This window comes from Mustela nivalis (assembly GCF_964662115.1).
Source record: "Mustela nivalis genome assembly, chromosome: 15".
In the NCBI taxonomy this organism is placed as follows: Eukaryota; Metazoa; Chordata; class Mammalia; order Carnivora; family Mustelidae; genus Mustela; species Mustela nivalis.
The window spans coordinates 18547124-18573527 of NC_139034.1; the positions used below are offsets into that span (position 1 = coordinate 18547124).

The window sequence follows — 26404 nt, forward strand, 5'->3', positions numbered from 1 at the left end:
TTGATCTTCCTTGATTTCTTCTAGACCCGAGATACATAATAATGCTTATTTCAGTGCATACAAAAATCTCAATGAATTTTAAACATAACAGCCACATGAAAATCTACTTTTCCAGATTTAAAAACATTTTGGTTCAACCCATGATGTATAAATCTTTCTACTTCTAAATTTAAATTCGGGTGTATATATATTAGTATTCACATATTTGAGTAGATCTGGTAAGTAATATATAATTTTAGATGTTTAATCTAAATGCAAAAAAAACAGTCTTTACTAGCTTAGTGAGTCTAAAATGATGTTATTTAATAAACCATGGCATTTTAATAAGCATTCTTGACATCTGGTGTTAATAAAAAGGATTTTATATTTTACAGTTAACATTTAAAGAAAAAACATGACTGCAGTTTTGCTATTTATCGCAGACCACAGATGGCATAGGCCACATTTGGGTGGCTTCATTTCCTTCTTGATTAGTTTATATAAAGAGGCCACTTGTTTTCTCTCTTTCTGTGTATGTTTTATATAAGATTTGGACTAAGTCCCAGAAATGAATAAATGAAGGAAGAAAGGAATGCATTAAATAAAAATTAAGTTTCTTAATAACAAAACTGATTACAGAATTTTCCTGGATCCAGTTTAGTTAATAAAGTTCATTTTAAACAATGATCCAAGGAATTTTGCATCTGGATAAATATTTGAAGTAAGTTTTCCAGAACTGGGGGAAAAAAAAAAAACAAGGACCTAAAAATTTACATTACTGTATAACCAGTCTCCTAGGCAAAGTTGACCAATCCTTTGATTCAAGGCAGGTTTTGCTAGGACCTGTATGAAAGCAGCAGCTGAGCATGTGCCACTGGGACAACTAGCCTTGTCTGTGGACCATGAACCAAAAATATAGGTCTTCTTGTCCTGCTTGCTCAGACTTCCTGTGTCCCTCCCTTTAGGTCCTCCCTTTATGCCATCCTGTTCCAACTTAGACATTGGACTTTTACTTTCCCCACATTGACCCCAGCATACCAGCTCTTTACTCTTCCTTCTAGAAGATGTCACTACTATTCTGGGAACATTAACGCAATACTATAAAGTATGGATCCTATGAATTTTCATTAAATTTTGTTAGAAGAATTGAAAACTAATGACTATACTTACACAAGTGTTTACCAGGTAGTAATAACATATTATGTTATGAGTAATAATATTATGTTATGAGACACTCAAATTAAAACAATAGAACAGTGAATGCAAAGCCAATGAATTAATCTGTCAGAAATGGAGAGATAAGAATATGAATTAACTAAAAAAAAAACATTTTTTCTTCTTATTTAGTTTGGAATTATTTAATAATCATAAGGAGTATTTGGTTTCATTATTTAAACACAGATCTCCTAGCCAAATAATATCATAGGCCCAGTGAGAAATACTTTGAGTATGTTGGCCCAGTTATCTAGCTTTACAAGAGGGCTGATTCATTCACCTCAAGACAATATATGGGTGAGTAAAAGACTCCAGAGTTTGACCATCTAGAAGATACAAGACATAAACATGTAAACCAAGTAGAAAGCTATTCTGTGAAGAATGTGTTTCAATATAGAATTAACTAACTTAGGTAAGTGCAGTTAACATTTAAGAACACCTTAAAGTTAGTACTGGAAAGAATTCCACTACTTTTGGGTAACGCTGTTGGAAATCAAGCTGGATTTGAATGAAACTATATTCTTGACTTGAATGAGATCCCAGTCTACAGCAGAAGACAGCCCCATAATGACAAGGCTATCCTATGGAACAAGCATACCGATAATAGGTGTATGCAAGGCATAATGGTTGCACAGAGAAAGGTTCAGTGGACCTCACGAAGAGAATCAAAGGATGTTCATATAGAGAATAATATTCAAGATGGCTCTCAAAGAATAATCTCACTGGAAAAAATAAGAGGGAGAGAGAGAAAAAATAAGAAGAACATATACAATGAAAGGGGGCAGAGGAGATCATGAATGTTTGGTCTAATGCAAATATTCTGATATTGCTGTACATCAGTGATGGGGAAGAGTGTAAAGTGATGGGATTAGAAAGATAGGAATGGGCAAGATAATAAAAGAGTTTTTTATACTATAGTAAGGAGTTGGGAATGATTTCTATGAGTAATATGGACTCCAACAGAGTTGACTGTGTAATAGTAAGTCTGGAAGCTGTATGAAAAGATGGGCTAAGGGAAGAAGAAATGGGCAGGAGTCAGGGGATTGTTGTAGTCGATCAAGACCAAATGAAATTAAAGTATCTGAACTAGACTATGTATGAAGACATGGTATTAATGAATAATAGTTAGGAGGGGATTTAGAGCAGGGAGAGAGAGGAAAAAAGAGAGGCATCTTAGATGGTTTTCAGGTTTTGCTTTGGGCAACCTGGTCCATTGAGGTGTCACATTGCTGAAGATGAGCAAATTTTGAATTTTGGAAATTTCCAAATTTTGGAAAATTAAGACCTGCCTTTCTCTATTTCTTTTAAGCCATTATGGTATATTATAAAGAGCTGGATTTAGGGGCACCTGAGTGGCTCAGCTGGTTGGGCATCTGAATCTTGATTTGGGTTCAGGTCATAATATTGGGGTCATGGAATCAAGCCCCACAGCTGGCTCTGTGTTGAGCATGGTGTTTGCTTGGGATTCTCTCTCTCTCTCTCTCTCCCTTTGCTCCTCTCCACTTTGTCCTCTCTCCCATGCTCTTTCTTTCTTTCTTTCTGGAAGGAAGGAAGGAAAGAAGGAAGGAAGGGTTGGGTTTATGAGTTAGACATATTGGATTTGAGACTTGAATCCAATTCTTGCTAGCTACATGGGCTTAGGCAAGTTTTCTCACTTATCTGAGATATAGTTTCCTTATACGTAAAATGGAAATGGTAATAAAAATTTCATAGAAATGTAAAGATTAAATTGAAAAAACTGTGTAGCATCTTTCATCCATCCATAGTATCTAGGACAAGATTAGGCACATTATGACCTTAATCTGTTCATTCTAAATAAATAACATGGAACACTTATGTGTATCTACATAAAAATATCTTTCTCTCCAACTATTGTATTCAGTTTAGTCTCTCACTTTAAAAATATTGCCCACCATTAAGAAGTCATGGAAAGAAGTCATTCTATTACACCTCAATTCTGTCCTTTAGTAATCATAACCCTGTCTTACTTTTAGGTGTGCATAAGTAAGAAATCAAAATTAAGAGTTTGGTTTAGCTGTTACCACATGGCCAGAATCCTTGGGCAACCCCAGGGTTTGACTGCTTCAGAGACCTATTTGCCTTGGCTATCAAGCTTATTTTTATAGATCGGTACTGCCAGCTTTTAAGATTATTCAGAATTATAGTGACATATTTTATTTAATGCTTCATTTTCTTTATAAGAGTGGTTTTCTGATTTAAAAACAAAACAAAACATCTCATGAGCTTGATGACTTAGGCCTTGACATGTTCAGCTTAATATAGGCCAATAGAGAAGAAGTGGGTCACCACGTTCTGGACACACAGCCCTGGAAAATGTCAGAAGTTGGATGGTCTGCTCTTCTGTCTGGCCCCAGTTCAAGTAACTTCCTGAATAAATCCTAAGTGCTTTAAAAAATAAAAATGACTCTTAAGAACATGTTTTCTTCTGGGTATGGAAGAAACACTGACGATGTTGGCTTTTCTGGAGCACCCTTTTCATTCTGAATTTAAAAGCCACAGAAAATGCAATAGTTTAATAAAATGCCCTTAAGAGATGAAATATAGGAGATAATAATACAGTATCACTAGTTCTGTTTGTGTTAATGGAGGTCTGGGACTTTAAAACTACCATCTACCAAAATATAACTTAACATCATCTTCAGGCAAAAACACTTGTATAAATGCTTTCCTGCATGCTACAATTAAAGGAGGGAGAGAAGGAGGAAGGGAAGGAAGGAAGGAAGGAAGTTAGGAAGGAAGGAAAGAAAGAAAGAAGGGCTAAAAAAAAAAATGTGGGGGAGGTAGAATTTTTGGTCCTGCTGTTTGTCCAAAAAATGGCCTGAATTCTTGATTCTCTGCTCCTGAATCCTTGACACAAAGGTGTTGATGAGTAGTGAAAAGGATAAAAGGAATAGATCAGGAAGAAGAAACTTAAAAGGGAAGGCTGATGAATTTATGATATGAAAGCCACAAACCAAACAGTCCTTGAACAACTGAAAGATACTTTTTTCCCCTTGTATTTAATTAATGCCTCCTCTCCCAACTCAAAGGGATCCCTAACTTGTTGTAGTTATAAAAATGCACTACTCTGATCTGCTCAGAGATCTATTGCTCCCCCTGGAACCACCACCCATTTAGTGCTGAGGCCGTACTTCCCAAAGTCTGTTCTCACCCAGAGAGTAAACTTGGCAGTGGTATTAATACAGGCTCTTCCCAGCCAGAGACAGGACACTCTGTAGATGACTTTGCTACAGGATTTCCCATTGGTCTAGCCAAACCTTTCTCAGAACTGCACTGTGTCTCCTCCTTGCATTTCCCTTCCCACAGGTGTCATACTCCCAGTATCGTATGGATGCTCTTCCCCCTTTCCCTGCTCCCTTTCTCAATAAATCTCTTGCATGTCTAATCCTATTTGGTATCTGCCTCTTGACTGACATAAAGTAAAACATTCATCTACTATCCTGCTCTTGTTTTATGGTTATGAACAGGTATTTATAAACAGAAAGGCTGACGCAAAGAAAGATGTAATAAACTGCCGAAGAGGATGCCATAACTCAGTGATCTAAGGCTCCTGATCCCCACAATCATTCACTTAACAAATATATATTGAATGCCTCCTATGTGCCTGGTTCTGGACCTTATCTTAAGGATAAAGAGCACCTCTTTGAGTGGTATCCTCAGATTTGTAATGTAATAACATCATCTGCTACAAATTGGGGGATGAACCAAAGGGGAGAAAGGCCAAATGAGAGAGGCCTGTCTGGAGACTGGTGCAATCACCAAGGAAGAGATGATGATGGCATATGTGAGAACAGTCCCAGTGTAGGTAGAAGAGGTGGGGACATATTTCATAGGGAAAATTGAGATTCGTGATTCTGCAGATATTTACCCTCGACCAAGCCCTGGGCTATGCTCTGGGAAGACAGACAAAAGAAAAAGACACACTCTCAATTGTCCAGAAGCTTTGGTTGACTTCCGTTCAAAGATGTGTGTGTAAAGGATCTTTTACTCTACTCCAGTCCCTTAAAGGCCAGAGACATAATGGAAAACAGAAGAAAAAAACCCAAAGCCTCCACCACCAATAAAACAAAAAAATGGCCATAAGCCTAAACCACAGGCTAGAAACACAGAAGTCAATTACAGTGGAAAGCGCTGCCAAAACAAGGGTGTTGAGAGCAGCCCAAAACCTCAGACTCCGAACAGGATGCAGACTTCTCTGAAAATAAGTGTCACAATAGTGGAAGGTCTAGCCAATGATCCTTTGATTAGAACAACCAGTACTAGGAGAGTTGGAGAGAGGCAGGGAGTGTTCTTGCGTGCAGTGCCCTATCATGGAAGGAAGGCTGAAGAGGTGGGCTCATGATACACAGGCTAATGTGCCATATGACCTTCTACACCCAGAAGTGAGTGAGGGTGAGGGACAGAGGGCAATAACCAATTGTTAGATCTGAATGCAAATGCTTGTGACTCACTGGGCTTCACTCTGCATCAATCTTCCCGTTAGTGCAGGGATTACAACTAGTGCCTGATGGTCAAATCCAACCATTGCTTGTTTTTGTTCTACTATGAGCTGAGATCAGTTTTTATGTTTTCAAGTGGTTAAAAATATCATATGAATAATAATATTTTGTGACACAAGAAAATTATATGAAATCCAAATTTCATCATCCATGAATAAAGTTTTATTGGAACACAGCCATGTTCATCTGTTTACATCTTTTCTGAGGTTGCTTTCAGGCTATTTATTAGTCTACCAGAGCTTCCGTAACAAAATATTAGAGTGGGCAGCTTAAACAACAGAAATTTCTTCATTGCCAATGTGAAGACCTTTTATTTCTCTTTGTTGTCTGATTGCTGTTGCTAGGACTTCTAGTACTATGTTGAACAGGAGTGGTGAGAGTGGGCATCCTTGTTGTGTTCCTGATCTCAAAAGGAAGGCTGTCAGCTTTTACCCATTGAGGATGATATTCGCTGTGGGCTTTTCATAGATAGATTTTATGAAGTTGAGGAATGTTCTCTCTATCCTCTATCCCTATACTGTGAAGTGTTTTAATCAGTAATGGATGCTGTATCTTGTCAAATGCTTTTTCTGCATTAATTGAGAGGACCATGTGGATCTTCCCTCTTCTCTTATTGATTAGTTCTATCACACTGATTGATTTGCGAATGCTGAACCACCCTTGCAACCCTAATGTTCATAGCAGCAATGGCCGCAGTCGCCAAACCGTGGAAAGAACCAAGACGCCCTTCAATGGATGAATGGATAAGGAAGATGTAGTCCATATATACTATGGAGTATTATGCCTCCATCAGAAAGGATGAATACCCAACTTTTGTAGCAACATGGAGGGACTGGAAGAGATTAGGCTGAGTGAAATAAGTCAAGCAGAGAGAGTCAATTATCATATGGTTTCGCTTATTTGTGGAGCATAAGGAATAGCATAGAGGACATGGGGAGCTGCAGAGGAGAAGGGAGTTGGGGGAAATTGGAGGGGGAGACGAACCATGAGAGACTGTGGATTCTGGAGAAACAATCTGAGGGTTTTGGAGGGGAGGAGGGTAGGAGGTTGGGTGAGCCTGGTGGTGGGTATTATGGAGGGCATATATTGCCTGTTGCATGGAGCACTGGGTGTGGTGCATAAACAATGAATTCTGGAACACTGAAAAGAAATTTAAAAAAATAAAAATTAAAAATTAAAAAAATAAACAAGAGAAATTTGTCTTCTTAAGTTCTGGAGGCTGAACGTTTAAGATCAAGGTGCTGGCAGAGTTAGTTTCTCCTAAGGCCTCTCTCTTCTCCTTGGCTCACAGATATATTCTTACTCTATCCTCACCTAGTCTCTTCCCTGTGCATGCACATCTCTGGTGTCTCTTCCTCTTCTTTTAAGGACACCAGTCCTATTATATTAGGCCTCGCCTTTATGATCTCATTTAATCTTACTACCTCCCTAAGGGCCTTTCTCTGGATTCAGCCACAGTGGGGATTAGGGCTTTGACCTATGAACTGTAAGGGGACACAATTCCATCCATAACCGGCTACAACCCCAAACTGAATAGCTGTGAAAGAGACTGTATGGCCTACAAAGCCTAAGATATGTACTATCTGGCCCTTCACCAAAGAAGTTCATCAAAAATATCCAAAAAATGAGAGGAGACTTCCCACCAGAGCAAGGAAAATAACAGATTCAGTAAAAGACTATTTATTATAAGATAACAGTTCGACAGCTCATCCTTCACCTCAGTCCTAGGCTCATATTATTCTCTGAAATGAGTATGTCATATTCAAATATGAGCAACAATCATAGAAGGACCACTGAGGGACATGCACAAGGAATTTGAGAAAAAAGAAATGTGTGTGTTGGGGGGGTGGATTTTGGAGTAGGCTGGTGAGAACGCAAGCAAATATGTGCCTCAAAATAAATTGCAGAAAGAACTCAATAAAAATTCACAGTGACAATTCTCCATTATTTCAAATAAATTATATACCACATTATCTCTCTTTAAAAGTTTTAAGCTAAAAAAAAGAAATCTACTTATTAAAACAATGTATTATAAAACGACTGACACATCAACCAGCAAGGCCTAAGACTGAAATAGAGGAGGAACAGAATAATGTTGAATGAAAGTTACATTTGACACCACAAAACTAGAAGACAAGTTTAGACAGAAAACACAGCCACACGTAGGCTTGAAGAATCTGATGAGGTGGCAAATGACTGTGTCAAGAGTACCAGGATAAATATGAAAGAAAAAGGATAATCTAACATACATAGAATTGGTGTTCTGGAGAAGAGAACAAGGGTAAGGACCCAAAGAGTATTCAAACCATAGCAGAAAAGTTTTCTGAAATAAAAGAACAACTTAAGTTTGTTGCTTGATGGGACACACTGGGCTCCAGAAAATCTGCAATGTCACATGCCAGTGAACTGATTGATATTGGCCCTTGCATGAGGTATGTAGCCATCTGGATGGAAACACTCAAGCCAGAAAGCAGCAATCATCTGTTTACAGAGGTCTTAGGACAGTAAAATGTGACTCCAAATCAAAAAAGTTGACTCCTGATCAACTTGTTCTATAAGTATAAAAATGATAGATAGGATTGCAAGAGTTCAAGTAATATCTGATGTACCTCCTTGAAAAATCCAAATTGTTAACAAAGACTACAAAGAGGAAGATAGAAGTGAAAAATTATTAGAGATGGAGAAATCATGAGACAAGAGCAGGTAGTGAAAATTGAATCTACTTAAATACAGAATCAAGGTATTTATACAGTTTTACATGATTTTAGTTTTATCATTAAAATTCATGCAATTAGGTTTTTATTCTGGCAGTGTCAAAGTAATAATATAAAAACGTCACTCAAAGGTGTGTGGAATGGCATATAAGGTGAGGTACAAATGTGCTGATTTCCTTATCTTTTATAACAAGTGTTAACAGGTATTATTTAAAATTGAAATATGTTGTTTACAAAAGCATAACAAACCTGATCACTTAGTGGTTTTTCATATTTTCTTTTAACTTCAAGGAATCTCTATGATCTGCTTTCTCATGGTACAGAAACTTTTAAGTTTAGCAACTCTGCTAGTCTCACAAGATTATTTTCTTACCATCAAATAAAATTGAAATATAAAAAAATTATGATGATGATTACATGTAGATTTGGCAAGGCCATTGCTAACACAGATGGAACTTTTCTGTGATTTAGAAAAAGGCAACATCTGTTGAAGAAAAAATTACACGTACACAGAGAATTCCTCTGGGTAGCTGAATTACAAAAGGCCCACCTTTCTCCTGATAAATGACCCCAGAATTTCAGAAGGTCTTCACTCCCTTGGAAGGGTTCCTCTAAGCCCAGGAACAACTTACACAACATGTTTATTATTATTATTATTTTAAAATGTATATTATTATGGTTATTGTTATTATTGCATATTGTTAATATAATATCACTATTATTATTAATCTTGTGACTTTTTCTTTTTCATTTTTCAGCTTTGTTGAGGTGTAAGTGACATAGAATAAATGGTACAGATGTAATTCAGTGTATACTTTGATAAATTTTGACAATGTGCAATATCCATGAAGCCATAATCACCACCAATTAACATAACTTCCTTTGTGCTCCTTTGAAATCACCTCTCCCAGACAACCTATGATTGGCCTTCTCTCATTGCAGATTAATCTGTAGTGTTAAGAATTTTATATAAATGGAATCATGCAGTATCTATTTTTTCTGGTTTCTTTCACTTAGTATAATGCATTTGAAATTCATCCATATTGTTTACGTATCAAGAGTTTGTTCTTATTTTTGACAATTCATTCCTTTTAAAGAGATATCACAATTTGTTTATCTATTTGTCCATCATGGACACTTAGGTAGTTTCCAGTTTTGGGCTACTACAAATAAAGTTGCTGTGAATATTCATTTATAATTCATCTTACTGGAATTTTCTTCTTTTTCTCATGGAATTGGAATGATGGGATCATGATAAGCATGTATTTAACTTTTTAAGAACTGTACCTGTTTTCCGAAGTACTGTACTGTTTTACATCCCCCAAAACAGTACAGAAGAGCTCCAGTCACTCCACATCCTTGCCAACACGTGGCATGGTCAGTCTCTTTAATTTTAGCTATTCTAATGGTTTTAATTTTTTGTGGTTTTAATCTGCATTTCCCTAATAATGATGTGGAGTCTCGTTTCCATGTGCTTTTTGCCATTTCAAATTATTTGTATATTTTAAAAAATATTTATTTATTTGAGAGTGAGAGAGAGAGAGAGAGCACAGCAGAAGTGGCAGAGGGAGAGGGAGAAGCAGGCTCCCTGCTGATCAGGAAGCCCTATGCAGGGCTTGATCCAAAGACCCTGAGATCATGACCTGAGCTGAAGGCAGATGCTTAACCAACTGAGCCATCCAGGTGACCCTTATTTGTCCATTTTTATAAGGATGAGTTCTCATTACTGCATTTTTAGAGTTCCTTATATATTGTAGATACAAGTCCTTTATCAGATAAATGATTTGTGAAAATTTTCTTTCAGTCTATGGTTCACCTCTTCATTCTTTTGGTGAGTTTTCTGAAGGACAGAAGTTCTTAAAGCTGAAAAATCTCCAACTTACCAATTTTTTTTAAGGGATTACTTTGGGTTTCATATCTAAGAAATCTTTGTCTAAACCAAAGTCATAAAGATGTCTCTTGTGTTTTATTCTGTAAGTTTTAAAGTTTTAGATTTTCCATTTGTCTATGATCCCTTCTGAGATAATTTTTGTGTGTGGTGAGAGGTACAGACAAAGATTCGTTTTTTGCATAGGGACATCTAATTGTTTCAATACCATTTGCTGAAAAGACTATCTTTTCTTTATTGAATTGCCTTTGCCTCTTGGTCTGCCTTCTTTTGCATTACCTTATTTCAATGGTGGCGTTTTATCTCCTTACTTGGTTTATAAACTGTAACTCCTTGGGGATTTTTTTATTGTTGTTATCTTGATTGCACTCTTAGTTTTTGCTCTGGGATTTACAGTTTTCATCTTTGACTTACCAGTCTACTTCAAGTAACAGTATACCACTTTATGTAGTACATAAAACTTACAAGACTATACTTCCATTATCCCTCTCTTTTGAACTATTATTGTCAGATGTCTTACCTTTGTTTCTGTTACAAACCTTCAAATACATTGTTGTTGTATTTGCTTTACACTCAATTGTTTTTAAAGAGATCAAAAACATTTTCGTTTGCAATTACCCACTTATTTATCATTTCTAGCACTCTTGGTTCCTTTGTGTAAATCCAGAGTTCCATTCAGGATCATTTTCTTTTAGCTTGATGGACTTTCTTTAATATTTTTTATAGTGTATGTCTGCTGGTGATGAATATTTTGATTTTTTAAATGCATAACACAGTCACTATTTTACCTTTATTTGAAAGATATTTTTTCTGGGTATAGAATTCTAATTTGACTGTTTTTCTTTCAGTACTTAAACAGTGCTCCACTGGCTTGCATTATTTTCAAACAGAAATCTGAGGTCATTCTTATCTTTGTTCCTCTGTATGGAATGTCTTTTTCTTTTTCTCTGGCAGCTTTTAAGATCATCTCTTTAGCATTTGGTTTAAGTAATTTCATTATGATGTGCCTTAGTGTAGTTTTCAATTTCTTATGCTTGGAGTTCATTGAAGATCCTGGTTCTGTTGGTTTGAAATTTTTGTCAAATTGAGCCATTATTTCTCAAATATATTTTTTTGTTTCCTCTTTCTCCTTTGAGAACTCTAATATCTGTGTATGTGGCTGCTTCAAGTTATCCCAAAGCCAACTGATTAAAAAAACATAGATTGTATTTTTTAATCTTTTTAAAAAAGATTTTATTTATTTATTTGACAGAGAGACACAGCGAGAGAGGGAACACAAGCAGGCTTCCCACCAAGCAGGGAGCCCAAAGTGGGGCTCAATGCAAGGCTCAATCCCAGGATCCTGGGATCATGACATCAGCTGAAGGGCTGAAAGCAGACGCTTAAGGATTGAGCCACCCAGGCGACCCTAGATTGTATTTTTTAAATGTGAAAATTAAAAAATGTTTAAATTTTTTAATTTACATCAAAACTAAGTATAAGGTATGGAGAGAGTTCTCATATATCCCTCTGTACACACACACACAATCTTTCCCACTTTCAACATCCCCACTGAATTGGTACAATCATTAAAACTGATGAAACTACACTAACATATTGTTATTACCTAAAGTCCATAGTTTAGAGTTCTCTCCTGGTGTTATACATCCCATGGGTTTACACCAATCTATGACACATATCTACCATTATAGAGTTATAATGCTCTGAAAATCCTCAGTTCTCTGACTATTCACCTTTTTCTCCCCTCTGACTTCTGGTAACCACTGATCTTTCACTGCCTCCACAGTTTTGCCTTTTCCAGAATGTCATATAGTTGCAACGAAGGAGCATGTAGCTGTTGCAGATTGTCTTCCTTCACCTAGAAACATGCATTCAAATTTCTCTCAGGTTTTTCATGGCTCTGAATAATATTTCTTTCAACACTGAATAATATTCCACTGTCTAGACATATCACAGTTTATCTATTACTCTATTTTTACCATCTACTGAAGTACAGCTTGGTTGTTTCCAAGTTTTGATAATTATGGATAATATAAATTACAATATAAAAAATAATTATGAATAATATAAACATTATAACAAATGTTTTAAATATTCATGTGTAGATTTTGAATGCCGTGAGTTTTCAGCTCTTTTGGATAAATACCAAGAAGCATAATTGCTAGATCATAAGATTAAAGTATGATTAATATTGTAAGAAACTTCCAAAGTGGCTTTACCATTTTGCATTCCCCGCAGTGAGTTAGAGCTTCTATTGCTCCACATTCTCACCATCATTTGCTGTGTCAATGTTCTGGATTTTGACCACTCCAGTAGGTGTGTAATGGTATCTCATTGCTGTTTTCATTTGCATTTTCTTGATGAAATATGATGTGCAGCGTCTTTTCATGTTTATTTACCATCTGGATATCTTCTCTGGTGAGGCTTTTTCTTTCCCCCAAACTCTTTTTTCTCTCTGTGTTTCATTTTGGATGGTTTTTATGTCTTCACTTTCACTCACCAATCTTTTCCTCTGTAGTGTCTCAACTACTATAAGTCTTAGGCAGTGCATTTTTTTTTTTTTAACCTCATTCATTATTAGCAGTTCATTTTGGATATCTTTTTGTATCTTTCATGTCTCTACTTAACATGCTTTATCTTCTAGGTTTTTTAACATTATGCAATGTGATTATAAGAGATGTTTTAATGTGCTTATCTAAGAATTCTATCATCTGTAGCATTTCTGGGCCTGTTTCTATTAATTAATCCTTCTCCTCATTATGGGTCATATTTGCCTGCTTCTTTGAATTCCTGGTAATTTTTAATTGAATATCAGTTTTCGTGACTTTTTCCCTGTTGAGCGCTGAATATTTTTAAACTCTTATATTCTCTAACTTTGTTCTGAGATGTGGTTAGGTTGGTTAATCCTTCCCAAGCTGGCTTTTAAGCCTTCTTATGTTAAATCAGAGCAGCCTCTATTCTTGGGCTCATTTTCCCCAGTTATTTAAGCAATTTCTTTTGAGTACACTACCCAATGTCCTGTGAATTGCAAAGATTTTTTTAACGGTGGGTAAAGAGAACAAAAAATATTCTCAGCCCTGGGTTAAACTCTGGGATTGTTACCTCTGATAACTTCTGGTGTTTCTTTCCCTGGTCTTGGGTAATTTCTTCACCTGCTTGTGCTAATCAGTACTTGGGTGTAGATTTAAGGCTTGGGAAACCCTCTACAGCCTCCCCTGCCCACCCAGGGCTCTTCCTCTTTGTAAAGTTCTTCTCCCGCCAGTGCTCTCTGTTGGATTCTAACTGCCCTGGTTTTCCTGTGGCCCAACACAGTCTTCTCAAATCAGGGAGAACATCAGGCTCTGCCTGGATTCCCCCTCCCTGCACTGCAGCCTAGAAAGTTTTCTCAGGAAGTAAGCTGGAACAACTGTCAGGCTCAACTTGCTGATTTCCCCTTTTCTAGGTTCACTGTCCTGTACTGCCAGATGTCCAATATCTGAAAACCACTCTTTCATATATTGCAGCTATTATTATTATTATTTTTTTTTGGTTATTTAAAGTGGGGGATATATCCAGCTCCCATTATTCTATCTTAGCTGAAAGTAGAAGTCCCAAATATGTTATTGTAAAATTATTTTTTTCCTGGTATCTATTTATCTGTCAAGGGATTTATGGACTAAAGGTCAACAGCATTAATGGAGGCTGTTTCTGAGTCATGGGATTAGGATGATATTGTAGTTCCTTCTTTGTGCTCTTCTGTACTTCCTAAGTTTTTAAAACTGACAGTCTATCATTTTTATTTTTGAAACAACCCATGGCTCTTTCTCCAATAGAGTATTTACTATCCCAAATTAAAAAATAAAAATCATTAACATGTTTATTTTTTTTCTAGATTTCTAAAGCATCATGCAGAATCAACTAAAAAAAATGGCAAACAGAAAAGAGCAATATCTTTTTTGCACAAAACTAAAATCACCAATTCTATACTTTAAAACTATGTTATCTAACCTGAAATCCTGACAATCTGAAGCCTGTTTAAAAATGTAAATATGTGTGATAGACACACAATAGCATGCTCTCAGCAATAAAAAGGAATGAGCTATCAATCTATGTAGCAAAGATGATGAATCTCAAAACAATCAGGCTGAAGGACAGAAGCCAGAAGAAAAGAGCACATATTGAATAATAATTCAATATTTGTAAAATTCTAAAAAATTCAAATTAGCTACTATGACAGAAAGAAGGTCAGTAGTTTCGTGAGGGTGACAGTAATGAAGGAAAAATTACCAAGGTGCGTGAGGAAAATTTGGGATGGATATGGTCATTGTCTGGGTTATAGTGAGGGTGTCCTGGGTTTATACATATGTTAAGGTTTATCAAATTGTGCACTATAAATATCTGCAGTTTATTGTATGTTAATTATATGTCAATAAATCGGATCCCAAAACACTGATTTTAAAATTGAAAAAATGTCCCGTGACTTATATCTCTTGTAAACTCATAGAGGAGAGGAAATAAAGGTTATATTGGGGACCTGTTCAGTGCTAGAGGGTGTTAAGTGCCAGTAATAGGTTTTCTCATTCAATTCCCATCAACCACATGAGACAGGCATTATTATTCTCACATTTTACAAATGAGGAAACCCAGACTCAGTGAAATTAAAGGTCTCTCAGTGAGGACCCTGAAATTGGAACTAAATTTTTTTTTAAAAGATTTATTTATTTATTTTAGAGAGAGAGCATGCTGTTGCAGGGAGGGACAGAGGGAAAGAATATTCAAGGGGACTCCCCACTGAGCACGGAAACTTAGTGGGGCTTAACCTCAGGACCCCATGACCTGAGCCAAAACCAAGAGTGGGATGCTTAGCCACCCAAGCCACCCAGACACCCCTCAACTAAGTTTTATTTCAGAGTTTTGTCTTTTCTATAGTAGTACAAGACTCTTAGGGAATTTTTGCCTACTAGGAATCTTAAGTTTCATTTATATTTATTGGTTTGTAACAATACTCTTGCTTATCAGGGGTTTTTATAAAGTTAGGTTATGGTTTAAGTTTTTTAGATCAGGATGATTTTTACAGACTACTCAAGATTGAGATAAAATATTTAAATGTGTAATATTGGTTTTTCTTTGTTTCTGCTTGTCATGATATGCATGTTTATATAAAATTTAAAACCTGGAATAGATATACTTTGTAGAATAGCCAGTGGAACCAGAAATAAATATATCATTTAGACAACATCACATGTCCACCTTCTGTCAAAGTCATTAGTTAATTAGCAGCAAACTCCATGTAATTTGCTTTGCCATAAAATAAAACAAAATGATTTTCTCTAAGTTTTTTTTATTAGAAACACAACCATAATAAGGAAGAAATAAATGTGAATGTTATTTCTCTTTCCATTAATACTTTCCAGCCTACTACCCCCCCTCTTCTCTCACAAACCTGAATGTTGCCTGATCTGCTCCATCACTCATTTCCTTGTCCATGTATTCTGTTCCCCCCACCCCCTGAACTATATGTATGTTACTCTCGCAGGAATGCATTCCACCCTAAAAACTTCACTATTCTTTAAAGATCTATTTGAATGCTGCCTGCTCATACTGACCAGAAATGATGAGCTCCTTCTTCTCAGTTCTTGGAACGTTTATTGTCTATAGCATTCACTTAACCCTTAGAGATCACACCTTATCAGTCTGCATACTACCTTCATCCTTTCATATTTCAAATTACAGGTGGCAGGGGTCCTGCATGCCCTTCTACTACCTCTCAAAGTGCCTAGCTGAGTGCCTCACTCTTAGTAAATGGTCAGTATAATTAGTGAATAAAAGAGAAGGGAAATGATAGTCAAGTTTCTAGGAGTGCCAGGGAAAGTCAGAGAAATTAGGAACCAGCTGTACAGAGTTCACTACGGTTACACAAGAGATCTGAGGTGTTCTAACCAAGGCCTAGAGGTACAAAGCAAAATGAACAGAAATATGTGCAGGCACATTTTATATTGTGGGATCTTCATGCAACCCAGTGGGAAATAGTGTTTTTATCACTTTGGATGTTAAAATGTATGCATAACGATAAAGTATTAGAAGGTCAATTGTTATTGAAATACATGCCCATCAAGTGGTGTGATGTCTGGAATTTATTTCAAAATAAGCTGATAAGGGACTGGAAGAGAATATTGATGAAACAAAACTTGTTCGTTGGTAGTTACTGAAGCAGTGGGATGGATAGCAGTGGGGTTTTATTATACTAGTCTCTATAGTTTTGTCTGTATATGAACATTCAATAATAATTTAAAAAAAAAGACGGTTAAAGGAGTAAGATGTCGATGAAGCACAAAATATTCTCACTCATTCAAGTCGAATCTTTTAATATATGTGTCCCTCCAAAACTTATTTTGGGTCAACAATAACACAAAGGCTCACAGTTGGAAGAAAATCTGTTACCATGCCTCAATGCCCTTAGAGCCATAACTGAAATACTGGAGCTCTATGCTTGTCTTACTCTACTTTTGCATAATGATAACCACATATTTCTTTATTCGTTTAAAAAAATGTGCTGAATGTCCACTATGTGCTAAATACCACCTTAGATGTGATGGCACCAGCCTGTGAGAAGCTCCCAGTGCAGCAGGGAAGTCGGATTATAGGTAGTCACTTAAACCCTGGATCTTCCCCACTTCTGTAAAAGCATAACCTCAAGCCAAAAATTAGGGATTTATCTTTGATTCCTCTCTCATTCCTTTCTCTCATTCCATATATCCAATGCATTGTCAAGTCTTGTCAACTTTACTTTCCCTAATGTTTTCAGTTTTCCTCTTCTATCCTGTATTTCTATAGCTTTCATTTCTATTTCCCTTATTTCTCACTCACCATGATCTGCTGCAGCCTCCTCCTGCTTCCATTTTTGTATTCCTATCATTTATCCCCCAAAATAATCTTAAAATATGTATATTTCAGATAACATTCCTCCCCACAATAGGTTCCCATTGCATTCAAGATGGAACTTAGAGCATCAGGCCTGCAACAGACAAAATGGCCTACCTGAGGAAATGACGTGCTACACCACAGATGTGTTCCAGCCTAGTTGAGAAAAAAAAAAATCTGCAATGACTCTATATATGATATATTAACGTTCCTAAGGAACTATGGAAGTATATGATGTGGCAAGGCCATAGTCAGTTTCCTAACAGTTGATAGGTTAATACAGTTTTCATTAAGGAAAAAAATGAGAATAAAGTGTAACTATAACATCCCCCTATACTCCTAGCAAGCAAATAAAGCATTTTCAGACTTAGAGCCTCCACAGTACACCATGAAATGGATGTACTAACTATTTATTTATACTTTATTATAGCTCACCTTGCTTTAATGTACTTGCATACTAACATCATATAAAATATTAAAGGCTGGATAGAAGTTAAATGAAAATATCTCTGTGAAAAGAGTAACTATAAACAAAAATTCAACAAACAAGCCAACTAACCTAGATAAGTAGCATGGTATTATACCATTAGCTGGTATTTCTAAATTGCTTTCAAAGAAGAAAATGTAGCATAAATGTAAAATACTCTAGGAACCAACGGCTTCTGGGAACTCAAAAGTCTTTTAAAGTCCTAAATACAAGTTTAAGAAAATCCAAAAGAGAAACACATACTTGACATTTCTTCCTGACCCCTGAGCTACATAATAGCAAGAACAGAAGTAACAATTTTCCTAAGGATAAAACTAGTGTACCACTGAGTAGCAGATCTTTTTATTTCCCATGAATACCCTAAGGAGAAGAGAAGTCTTCAGAACGTTTGCTCTTCTGTAGAAAGCTGGAAAGAACCATATCAGGAGTTGATGTTTAATTTAAGAGTCACAAGGACACTTTTCTCAAGGTAAAATAAGGACACTTATTAAAACTGAGGCAGGGGATATTTTGGGGTTGTTATTCAGGCTAAGGGTACAGTAATAATAAAGAGAATCATCTGCAGGTAGGTAAGTAGGATAGAAGAACTTACCATATCCAAGCACTTAGTCACTTTACCTGTATCATCTTTTTTTTTTTTTTTTTTTTTTAAGATTTACTGATTTATTTGAAAGAGAGAGAGAGAGAGAGGATGCATGGGGTGGGGAGGAGCAAGGGGAGAGGGAGAGAAAAACCTAAGCAGACTCCTCGCTAAGCACAGATCCCGACACTGGGCTCAATCCCATGACCCTGAGATCAAACAAGAGTCAGACACTTAACAGAATGAGCCCCCCAGGTGCTCCTGTGCCATTTATTTTAATCTTCACAACAACTAATAAGGTAGATGCTTTTATTATCCCCACTTTATAGATGGAAAATTTTTTAAAAAAGATTTTATTTATTTATTTGACCAAGATAGATCACAAGTAGGCAGAGAGGCAGGCAGAGAGAGAAGGGGAAACAGTCTCCCCACTGAACAGAGAGCCCAATGTGGGTCTCGATCCCAGTACCTCGAGATCATGACCTGAGCCAAAGGCAGGGGCTTAATCAACTGAGCCACCCAGGAACCCCAATGGCAAATATTTTTGATACTATGTCTGAATATTTTCATGTCCTTAATCTCTGGGAATGATTTAAGGCTGATTCTGAACTGATTTTCAAGGGGATGGTCATTAAGGTCTTTACATCCTAGTCATTTTTTGAAAACTCTACTAAGTCATGAGACTTTTTGCTCTTATGCAAAACTAGTGGCAAGAGTGCCAGAAATAAGGGAAGTTAAAATGGTGCAACATCTTTTCAGCAACTGTATTCAGTTATAGGAATATAACCATTGGTTCCATGTGAATGACTCCCAAAGAAGCTATCACACTGCACTCTTCACTCCAGCTGTAATCCTGCATCTCCAAATTCCTAAAAGAGTCTCTCAAGTGGATATGCTTCTGGAAATCTAATTCAGTATTCCAAATCACAATTCAAAATTTTCTCTTTCAATCCTACTTACCTTCCTTTGTGCCTAATTTATACTAAAGACACTGATATCTCTACAGGCATGTGAAACATTTTTATCTTTATCTTTGATCTGTTACTGCTGCTTCTTCCATTCAATTAATCCTTGACTCTCCCTGTAATGCTTAGCAAACATCTGTTCTTTCTTCTCCCTATGAGTAATTTTTACCAATGGAGTAAGAGCAGAAGTGATATGACAATTTCCTGGCCAAGTCCTCTACTCTTCCCTTTCTAATCTTGCAGATGAGCCACCTGCTAACCAAAAATATATGCCTCAAACTAACATGTCGAGTCATTATTTATTTGGGGCATCTATCTGTTAGCATAGCCTAGCATACCCTAATATATATACTATATGTCAGACATTGTGCTAAGCACTTTCCATAAATTACCCTCATTTAACCCTCAGAATAATACTATAAGGAATACATTATTACAATTCCTCTCTTACCAAAAATAAAACTGGAGTTTATATAGTTCAAGAGACTTGTGCAATGTCACAAGTAAGTTTCAGAACCCGGATTAAACCCAGGATTGCCTGACTCCAAGACCCACTTTTTAACCAATATTATATGACCCCTTTCACCAATAATAAATGAACAATAATTTAAGAATTAAAGTTGAAGTATCATAGTTTCTCTGTCTCTTCACCTTTTAGAGATGTTTCAACATTTTGGCTTATTGAAAGACTGAACTCCTAGTTCACATAGAATCCCCCTAGCCATGATTATTGGTAGGAATTATGAAATGGAAATAACACATTTCATTAAACAAATATTTAAGAAAAACTGTTTGCCAAGACAAAGACACTCTGTACATGAAAGGACACATGGACAAAGAGGTAATATTAGAGCAGAGGGGACAGGGAAATTTAATAAAGGTGTTAGGTGCACACAACAATCTGTAAAACAGCAAAAGCATGCATTATTATTCCACTTTATGTAAGAGGAAATCAGACATTTGGTTTAAGATTAGTCTAATCTTATATAATGAGCTAATGATAGGGACAGAAGTAAGACCCTAGTCATTCAACCACAAAAATCCCAACGAATCTATTCCAAGAAAGGTGGGGATGAGGGGAGATTATGTTCATAAGACACTGGCTGTACTGTTTTTACAGAGTCACTGCTAGGAAGATCTTAAAATATGCGTTAAGATTTTTAACCAAATGTGTTTGTTATTTCTGATAGGAAACGACAAAGACTATGAAAGAACCTGCACCCTCTAGTCATACAGAAAGAGGAAGAGATCTGCTTGTAGGCATGTGCTACAAAGATCTTTCTGCATGATGCAAAAACAGAAACCGGCCATGCAGGGCTGCAGCACCCGATTCCTGTGAATGCATTACAGAGGTGGCTGAATCACAATATTTCACCCTTAGCTTCCAAGCACACAGATCAATTTAAATAAACTCCCAATTCTTTTTTATTTGCTGGATTCACAAAGCAAGTTCTACTTCAGAATGGAAAGGAATACTTAATATTCCCTCAGAGGGCTCTTCCATTCTAAAATACACCATGTGCTTGGCTGTGTTTCAGAAGTAATTGATTACCAGAGTGGATACATTCAACATTCAGTCACATTAGGCTCCCTGCTTTTTTTGGTTCCTTGGGGGGAAAAAGCCATGTGACCAACTGAGTTTATGCCTATCTGCACTGCAGACAAACATATTTTCATTTTTTTAAAGCAAAACAAAGTGACCTTCCTGAGAAATGTTCAAGGATCCTTTCAAAATGAACACAAATCTTTTCAGTGTAAGTAAGCCAAGCAGCAGTATAGACACTTCTACCCTAAATTTACTATTTTCTAGATAGCTAAAGTAGAAAATGAAGTTAATGATACAGAAAGGATATTCTTTCATTATAAATTCTTTATATAAAGCAAATTATTTGGAGAAAGTTAACGATATTTATGCATATGAACCCTTTTCTGAAATAAAATCCCAGAAAATGAAATTACATAGTATACTCACCTTGTTTTTCATTAAATTATAAAACAGATGGTTGTCTTTCTTTTCTATATGTAATCTCTCCAAGAGTGTGGATTTACCCAGTTTTTTAAGTTTACTTTTCATAACAAGTCTTTTTATTTAGAGCTTGTCATCAGTTTATAATTATTTTTCCAAAATTCAATTATAAAAATGAAAAACATATGCCAGAATATCTCAGCCTTAACACAACTGACATGTAGGGTTGGAAAATTCATTGTCATATAGGTATGGTGGGGTATGGAGTTGCCCTATGCATATTTAGCAGCATCCATGGTCTCTACCAACTGGATGCCAGTAGTATCTACTCCACCCTACCCCAGCTGTGACTTGGAACAACCAAGATGTCTTAAACATTGTCAGTTGTCTTCTAAGGGGACAGAGGGCCTGGAGCAAAATGACCAGTTGGGAACTACCGGCATATACAGACACTGCAATGTAACTTAGTGAGGCTTTATTGCTCAATACCAAAAACGAAAACATGCAACAATCCTCCATGCAGCAAAGATGCAGCAAGGAAATGCCCTCAGCTATTCAGCTTCCCAATCCACTTAGGATGGTGCTGAATCTTGTGTATGTGAGAATGGGACCTGGGACTCTTCTAAGTGAAGAGCAGGTCTAACATTGGAAGGAATATGTGTAGACAAATTATGATTCGCTCTGTGATTTCTCCATGGCTGTGGGGTCCCATTTAGTCCTAGTCAAGTTCAAGAGGAATGTGAAACTGCCTAGACTTTAGAATATCTTTGGCTCTTTACTGGTTCAAAGGTACAGGAGACACCTATACCTACTCAAAACTCAGGCAACTGAGCTATTTCTCGAAAGGATCTGGCTTGGCCTCAGGGACTCTATCCATGGGTGATTTCCCCATAAACATAGACTAAAATGAAACTATAGGATTAAAAAAAAAATTAGGATGAAGATACATTAAGATTCACATATATGTATACATATATATTATATATACATACATAATTTTAAGCCAACAATGTAAGTATAGTGTATAATTTGTTTTAAATGATTAACTATTAAAAAAGGAAACAGAGCCTGGGTGCCTGGGTGGCTTAGTGGGTTAAAGCCTCTGCCTTCGGCTCGGGTCATGATCCCAGGGTCCTGGGATGGAGGCCCGCATCAGGTCCTCTGCTCAACAGGGAACCTGTTTCCTCCTCTCTCTCTGCCTGGCTCTCTGCCTACTTGTGATCTCTGTCTGTCAAATAAATAAATAAAATCTTAAAAAAAAAAAAAAAGGAAAGAGAGTAGAAGGAACAGGGATAGAAGCTAAGACTCTCTTATATTACATGTTCCAGCTTAGAAACACAGAATTACAGAATAGTTTCAAAATTTTAAAAAGAAATCCATTCAAATGAAGAAATGAAATGAACTAAATGAAAATAAATGTTAAGTGACTCTTAATCTCACAAAACAAACTGAGGGTTGCTGGGGGGAGGGGGTTTGGGAGACGGGGGTGGGATTATGGACATTGGGGAGGGTATGTGCTTTGGTGAGTGCTCTGAAGTGTGTAAACCTGGTGATTCACAGACCTGTACCCCTGGGGATAAAAATATATGTTTATAAAAAATAAAAAATTAAAAGTAAAAAAAAAAACCTAAAAATAATATTAAATTGAGTTAATTAAACATTTGATAGCATATCACTTTTAAGTGATGATTCTGAACACAGAAATACCATTACTGAGTATAATAATGTTTATGTACATTTGCTCCTTTTTTATCTATGAGTAGACTATTGGAACATGTTAATAAATGTGTTCATTTTTGTAAAGCGAAAAAAAATTTTTATGCAGTTGGTAATGTAACTATACAGACAGGAACTACTTTCAGTGATTTATAAAAATGTATATTAACTGTTTCTAGTACTTATATTAGTAGTGGTCGTACTGTTATCTCATTCTGAAACTTTTATGGGTCTATATTTTGGAACAAAACAAATGAGTAGTTTTATGATATTCTAACATTCCCAGTGTTTTCTGAGAACCCAGATTCTTGCTGCAGGAAAGGATAACACAAATATAAAATCAAAGTAGGTATGTATAAGCACTGTAGTAACTGAATTTAAGTTGGAATCATGAATATGAACTCATGATTATTTTATCTTAAAAATACATTTACACACACATCTGTATTTCTTTTATCTAGCCACTGAAAAGGCTTAGACACAATGACTTCGCTTACTAGCACTGAGAATTCAAACTGTGATTTCCAACTTCCATTTGGAGTAAATGGAAAGAGAGCTCCTTGGGGAAATGGCTGAATTCAGGTCTAGAGCAGAAAATGTTTATGGTGAAGCTGAAGGGTCTTGTCACATCTGAAAGCAAGTTGACTATCAAAAATTACTAGGGTCATGTCATATGAACCAGAAGCCAACCTCAAGAACCTCCCACTGACCAAAGACAGAAAGAATTGAGATAAAAGATCATCTTAACAGCAGGAGATGAAAGCATATCAAGTATGTTTAAACCCATGAGTTCTCAGTGACCTAAAAATTTTAGCAAATAGTTCACCACTGGGGGATACTGATGGACAAATTCATTATTTTGGAAAGTGGTAAGTATAAAGAAAGAACCAAGTATTAATCCTGTCTTTTCTATATGAATTATACTAAAACAAAACCAAATAGTAGATGTGAGAAAGTTAATAAAAACAGAATGATTAGAATATACTAATTCTGTACATTACCATTTGCAATCTCTAATGAAATAATGGAGCTAGACATCTGATAGCTCCTGCTGCTAACATCACAAAAAAATAATAATAATACTAAAATAAAAAAAGAGAGAAAGAGAAAGAAACAGATACTAGGTTCCTAACAGAAGATGACAATGTCATCTATGAGATAGTCTTACCAAAAAAATATTGAATCACAGCCTATTTAAACCTCTAGATTCAACTATCAATTCACAGGAAATAGAACAAAGGAATATGGTAAATACAGTTTACAAATCCAAACAAATACAGTTAATACAAATCCAGTTTGTATGAAACTCTACAGAACACACAGCCCAATTTATTCAACAAATAATTTGGCAAGAAAAAAAAAAAAAGAAACTGAGAAAGGGAAAGATAGAACCTATAAATTCAGAGACTTAAGAGTCATATAACAGTTCTAATGCATGGACCTTATTTGGATCTTAATTTTAAAAAAAGCGAATAAAATACTTGAAATGGAAATATAAGCACTGACTGGATATTTTATGATACTACAAATTATTGGTAATTTTAGGTCTAAGACTGATTTGTGGTTATGCTTTGCTATTTTTAAAGTCCTTATTGTTTAGAGAAAAATGCTAAAATATTTACTGACAGATTGACACAATGATTAGAATTTGCTTCAAAATAATATAAGTAGGAGAGATATGGGTGGGAGTACAGATTAAACAAGACTGGCATGAGTTGGTAACTATGGAAGCTAGGTAATGAGTATATATCATTGTTCTTTTCCCTCCTTTTATGTATTTAAAAATTCTCATAATAAAATATAAAGAACATCAACAGTTGGAAATACTATAGTGTTTCTTTTTCTTTTTGCAATCCATTCCAATTACCTATCCTAATTTTATCCCAATGTAAAAAGACATTAATAAAAAGCATTTTACTGATCACCTAGACATATTTCTACAACAAAAATAAGTATTCGTATGTACATTATTAATTTTTAAAATTTTCTTATAATGATATGAATCTAAATGTAAAATTTCTTCTAGGTTTTCACAATTATTAATATGAAACTAAACAAATCATATATTATATTATATCTTATAAGATAAAAATAAACAATGATTAATATACAACTAAAATATACAACAAAAATAATATAAAACTGGTTGAAATTTTAAAATAAACTTAATAAATGTTGTTAATTATCAAAGATAAAAGTAATATTTTACTTAAATGCATCTTTTAATGCAATAAGTGTGGAAAGTTTATGGAGACTTGGTTAAGGAAGCCTTTATATTTTTAATTGTTCCTTTGTTTGGGGCACCAGACAAATAGATAAAATGCAAGTAGGATCCAGTTTGAGGTTTGAAGTCCAGCCATAATATAACAAAGAAAGGTTTCAGACAAAAATTCTCAGACTAGTTTGTATTTTTAAATCTTCTTCTTCTTCTTCTTCTTCTTCTTCTTCTTCTTCTTCTTCTTCTTCTTCTTTTAATTGAGCAGATGGGAAGGAAGTACGAATCATATGGGAGGGAATAAAAGGATAACCCCAAAGCTGGTCAAACAGTATACACAATTGATTCAGGGACACCCTTGAATGTCATCCTGATTGGGGTCTGGATCAGGATTAGATAAAAACATCAGAATGCATTTCCATATGGAACTGCCCCAATGGCTCTTCCCTGGCCAGACAGTCACAGGATTCAGAAGAGAGTCAAGGTTGTGAAGTCCTTGGGAGTTAGTTGGAGGGCTTCTGATGTCACAGAATCAACCAGAACTGCCTAGAGAACTTCTAATAACAATAAACTCTGGGGAATGAATTTTATGGATGAAAATTTAGAATAGCTGTAGATCTCCTAAGACTGTCTGGTCCGGACCAGGTGGCCTCAGAAGACAATTAAAATTAAAATATGACAAATATATCAAATACCTGTGCCCAATAAATAAGTTAGCAATCAGGGGACGAAAAATGAGAAAATTAGGGCTGGAAAATAATTGATAATCAACTTTGGCTATAACTCAGGATGTTTAAAAATAACTACAAATTGTGGCGATTTTACTTAGGAAAATGAAATGAGATATTAACCTATAGAAAGGTTATTATCACTGTTTTAGAGTTACATAAACATAAAATCCAATCCAGTTACATAAACATAAAATCCAATCCAGTTACATAAACACAAAATCCAAAAAAAAAAAAAAAAATCCAATATGGTGAGTTCAATATTTCATAGCTAGTTAAGATGCAGTCATTTGCAAGTGTAGGGTAAGAGTTGGGGAAGGAAAAATGAGAAATAAAGTCCATGTAGGCTCATAAGATAATACTTCAACATCTCAATTTTTGTTCAATTTCAAAGTTTTAGGTCACCTAAACCTCAAAAAATCAGTTTAAGGAGACACTTTCTTCCAACTCTGGCTTTCTCTCTGTTTACCATTCATAACTTTAAAGACTACCTGATATTTGAGACAAGCAAACTAAGTAAATTACCCCAAT

The 26404-nt window shown here is 35.7% G+C and overlaps 1 protein-coding gene across 6 annotated transcripts in view; it reads right to left on the reverse strand.

The window, feature by feature from the left end:
• Positions 1-26404, reverse strand: part of STARD13 (StAR related lipid transfer domain containing 13) — a 523725-nt gene that overhangs the window by 309281 nt on the left and 188040 nt on the right. For 4 of the 6 annotated variants that reach the window (XM_082700362.1, XM_082700369.1, XM_082700371.1 and 1 more), the window contains exon 4: positions 17334-17372. The exons of the other annotated variants lie outside the window; for them this stretch is intronic. In XM_082700362.1, the coding sequence (XP_082556488.1) occupies positions 17334-17372 (39 nt within the window). The remainder of the gene's footprint in view (positions 1-17333; positions 17373-26404) is intronic. 6 annotated transcript variants of the gene reach the window in all.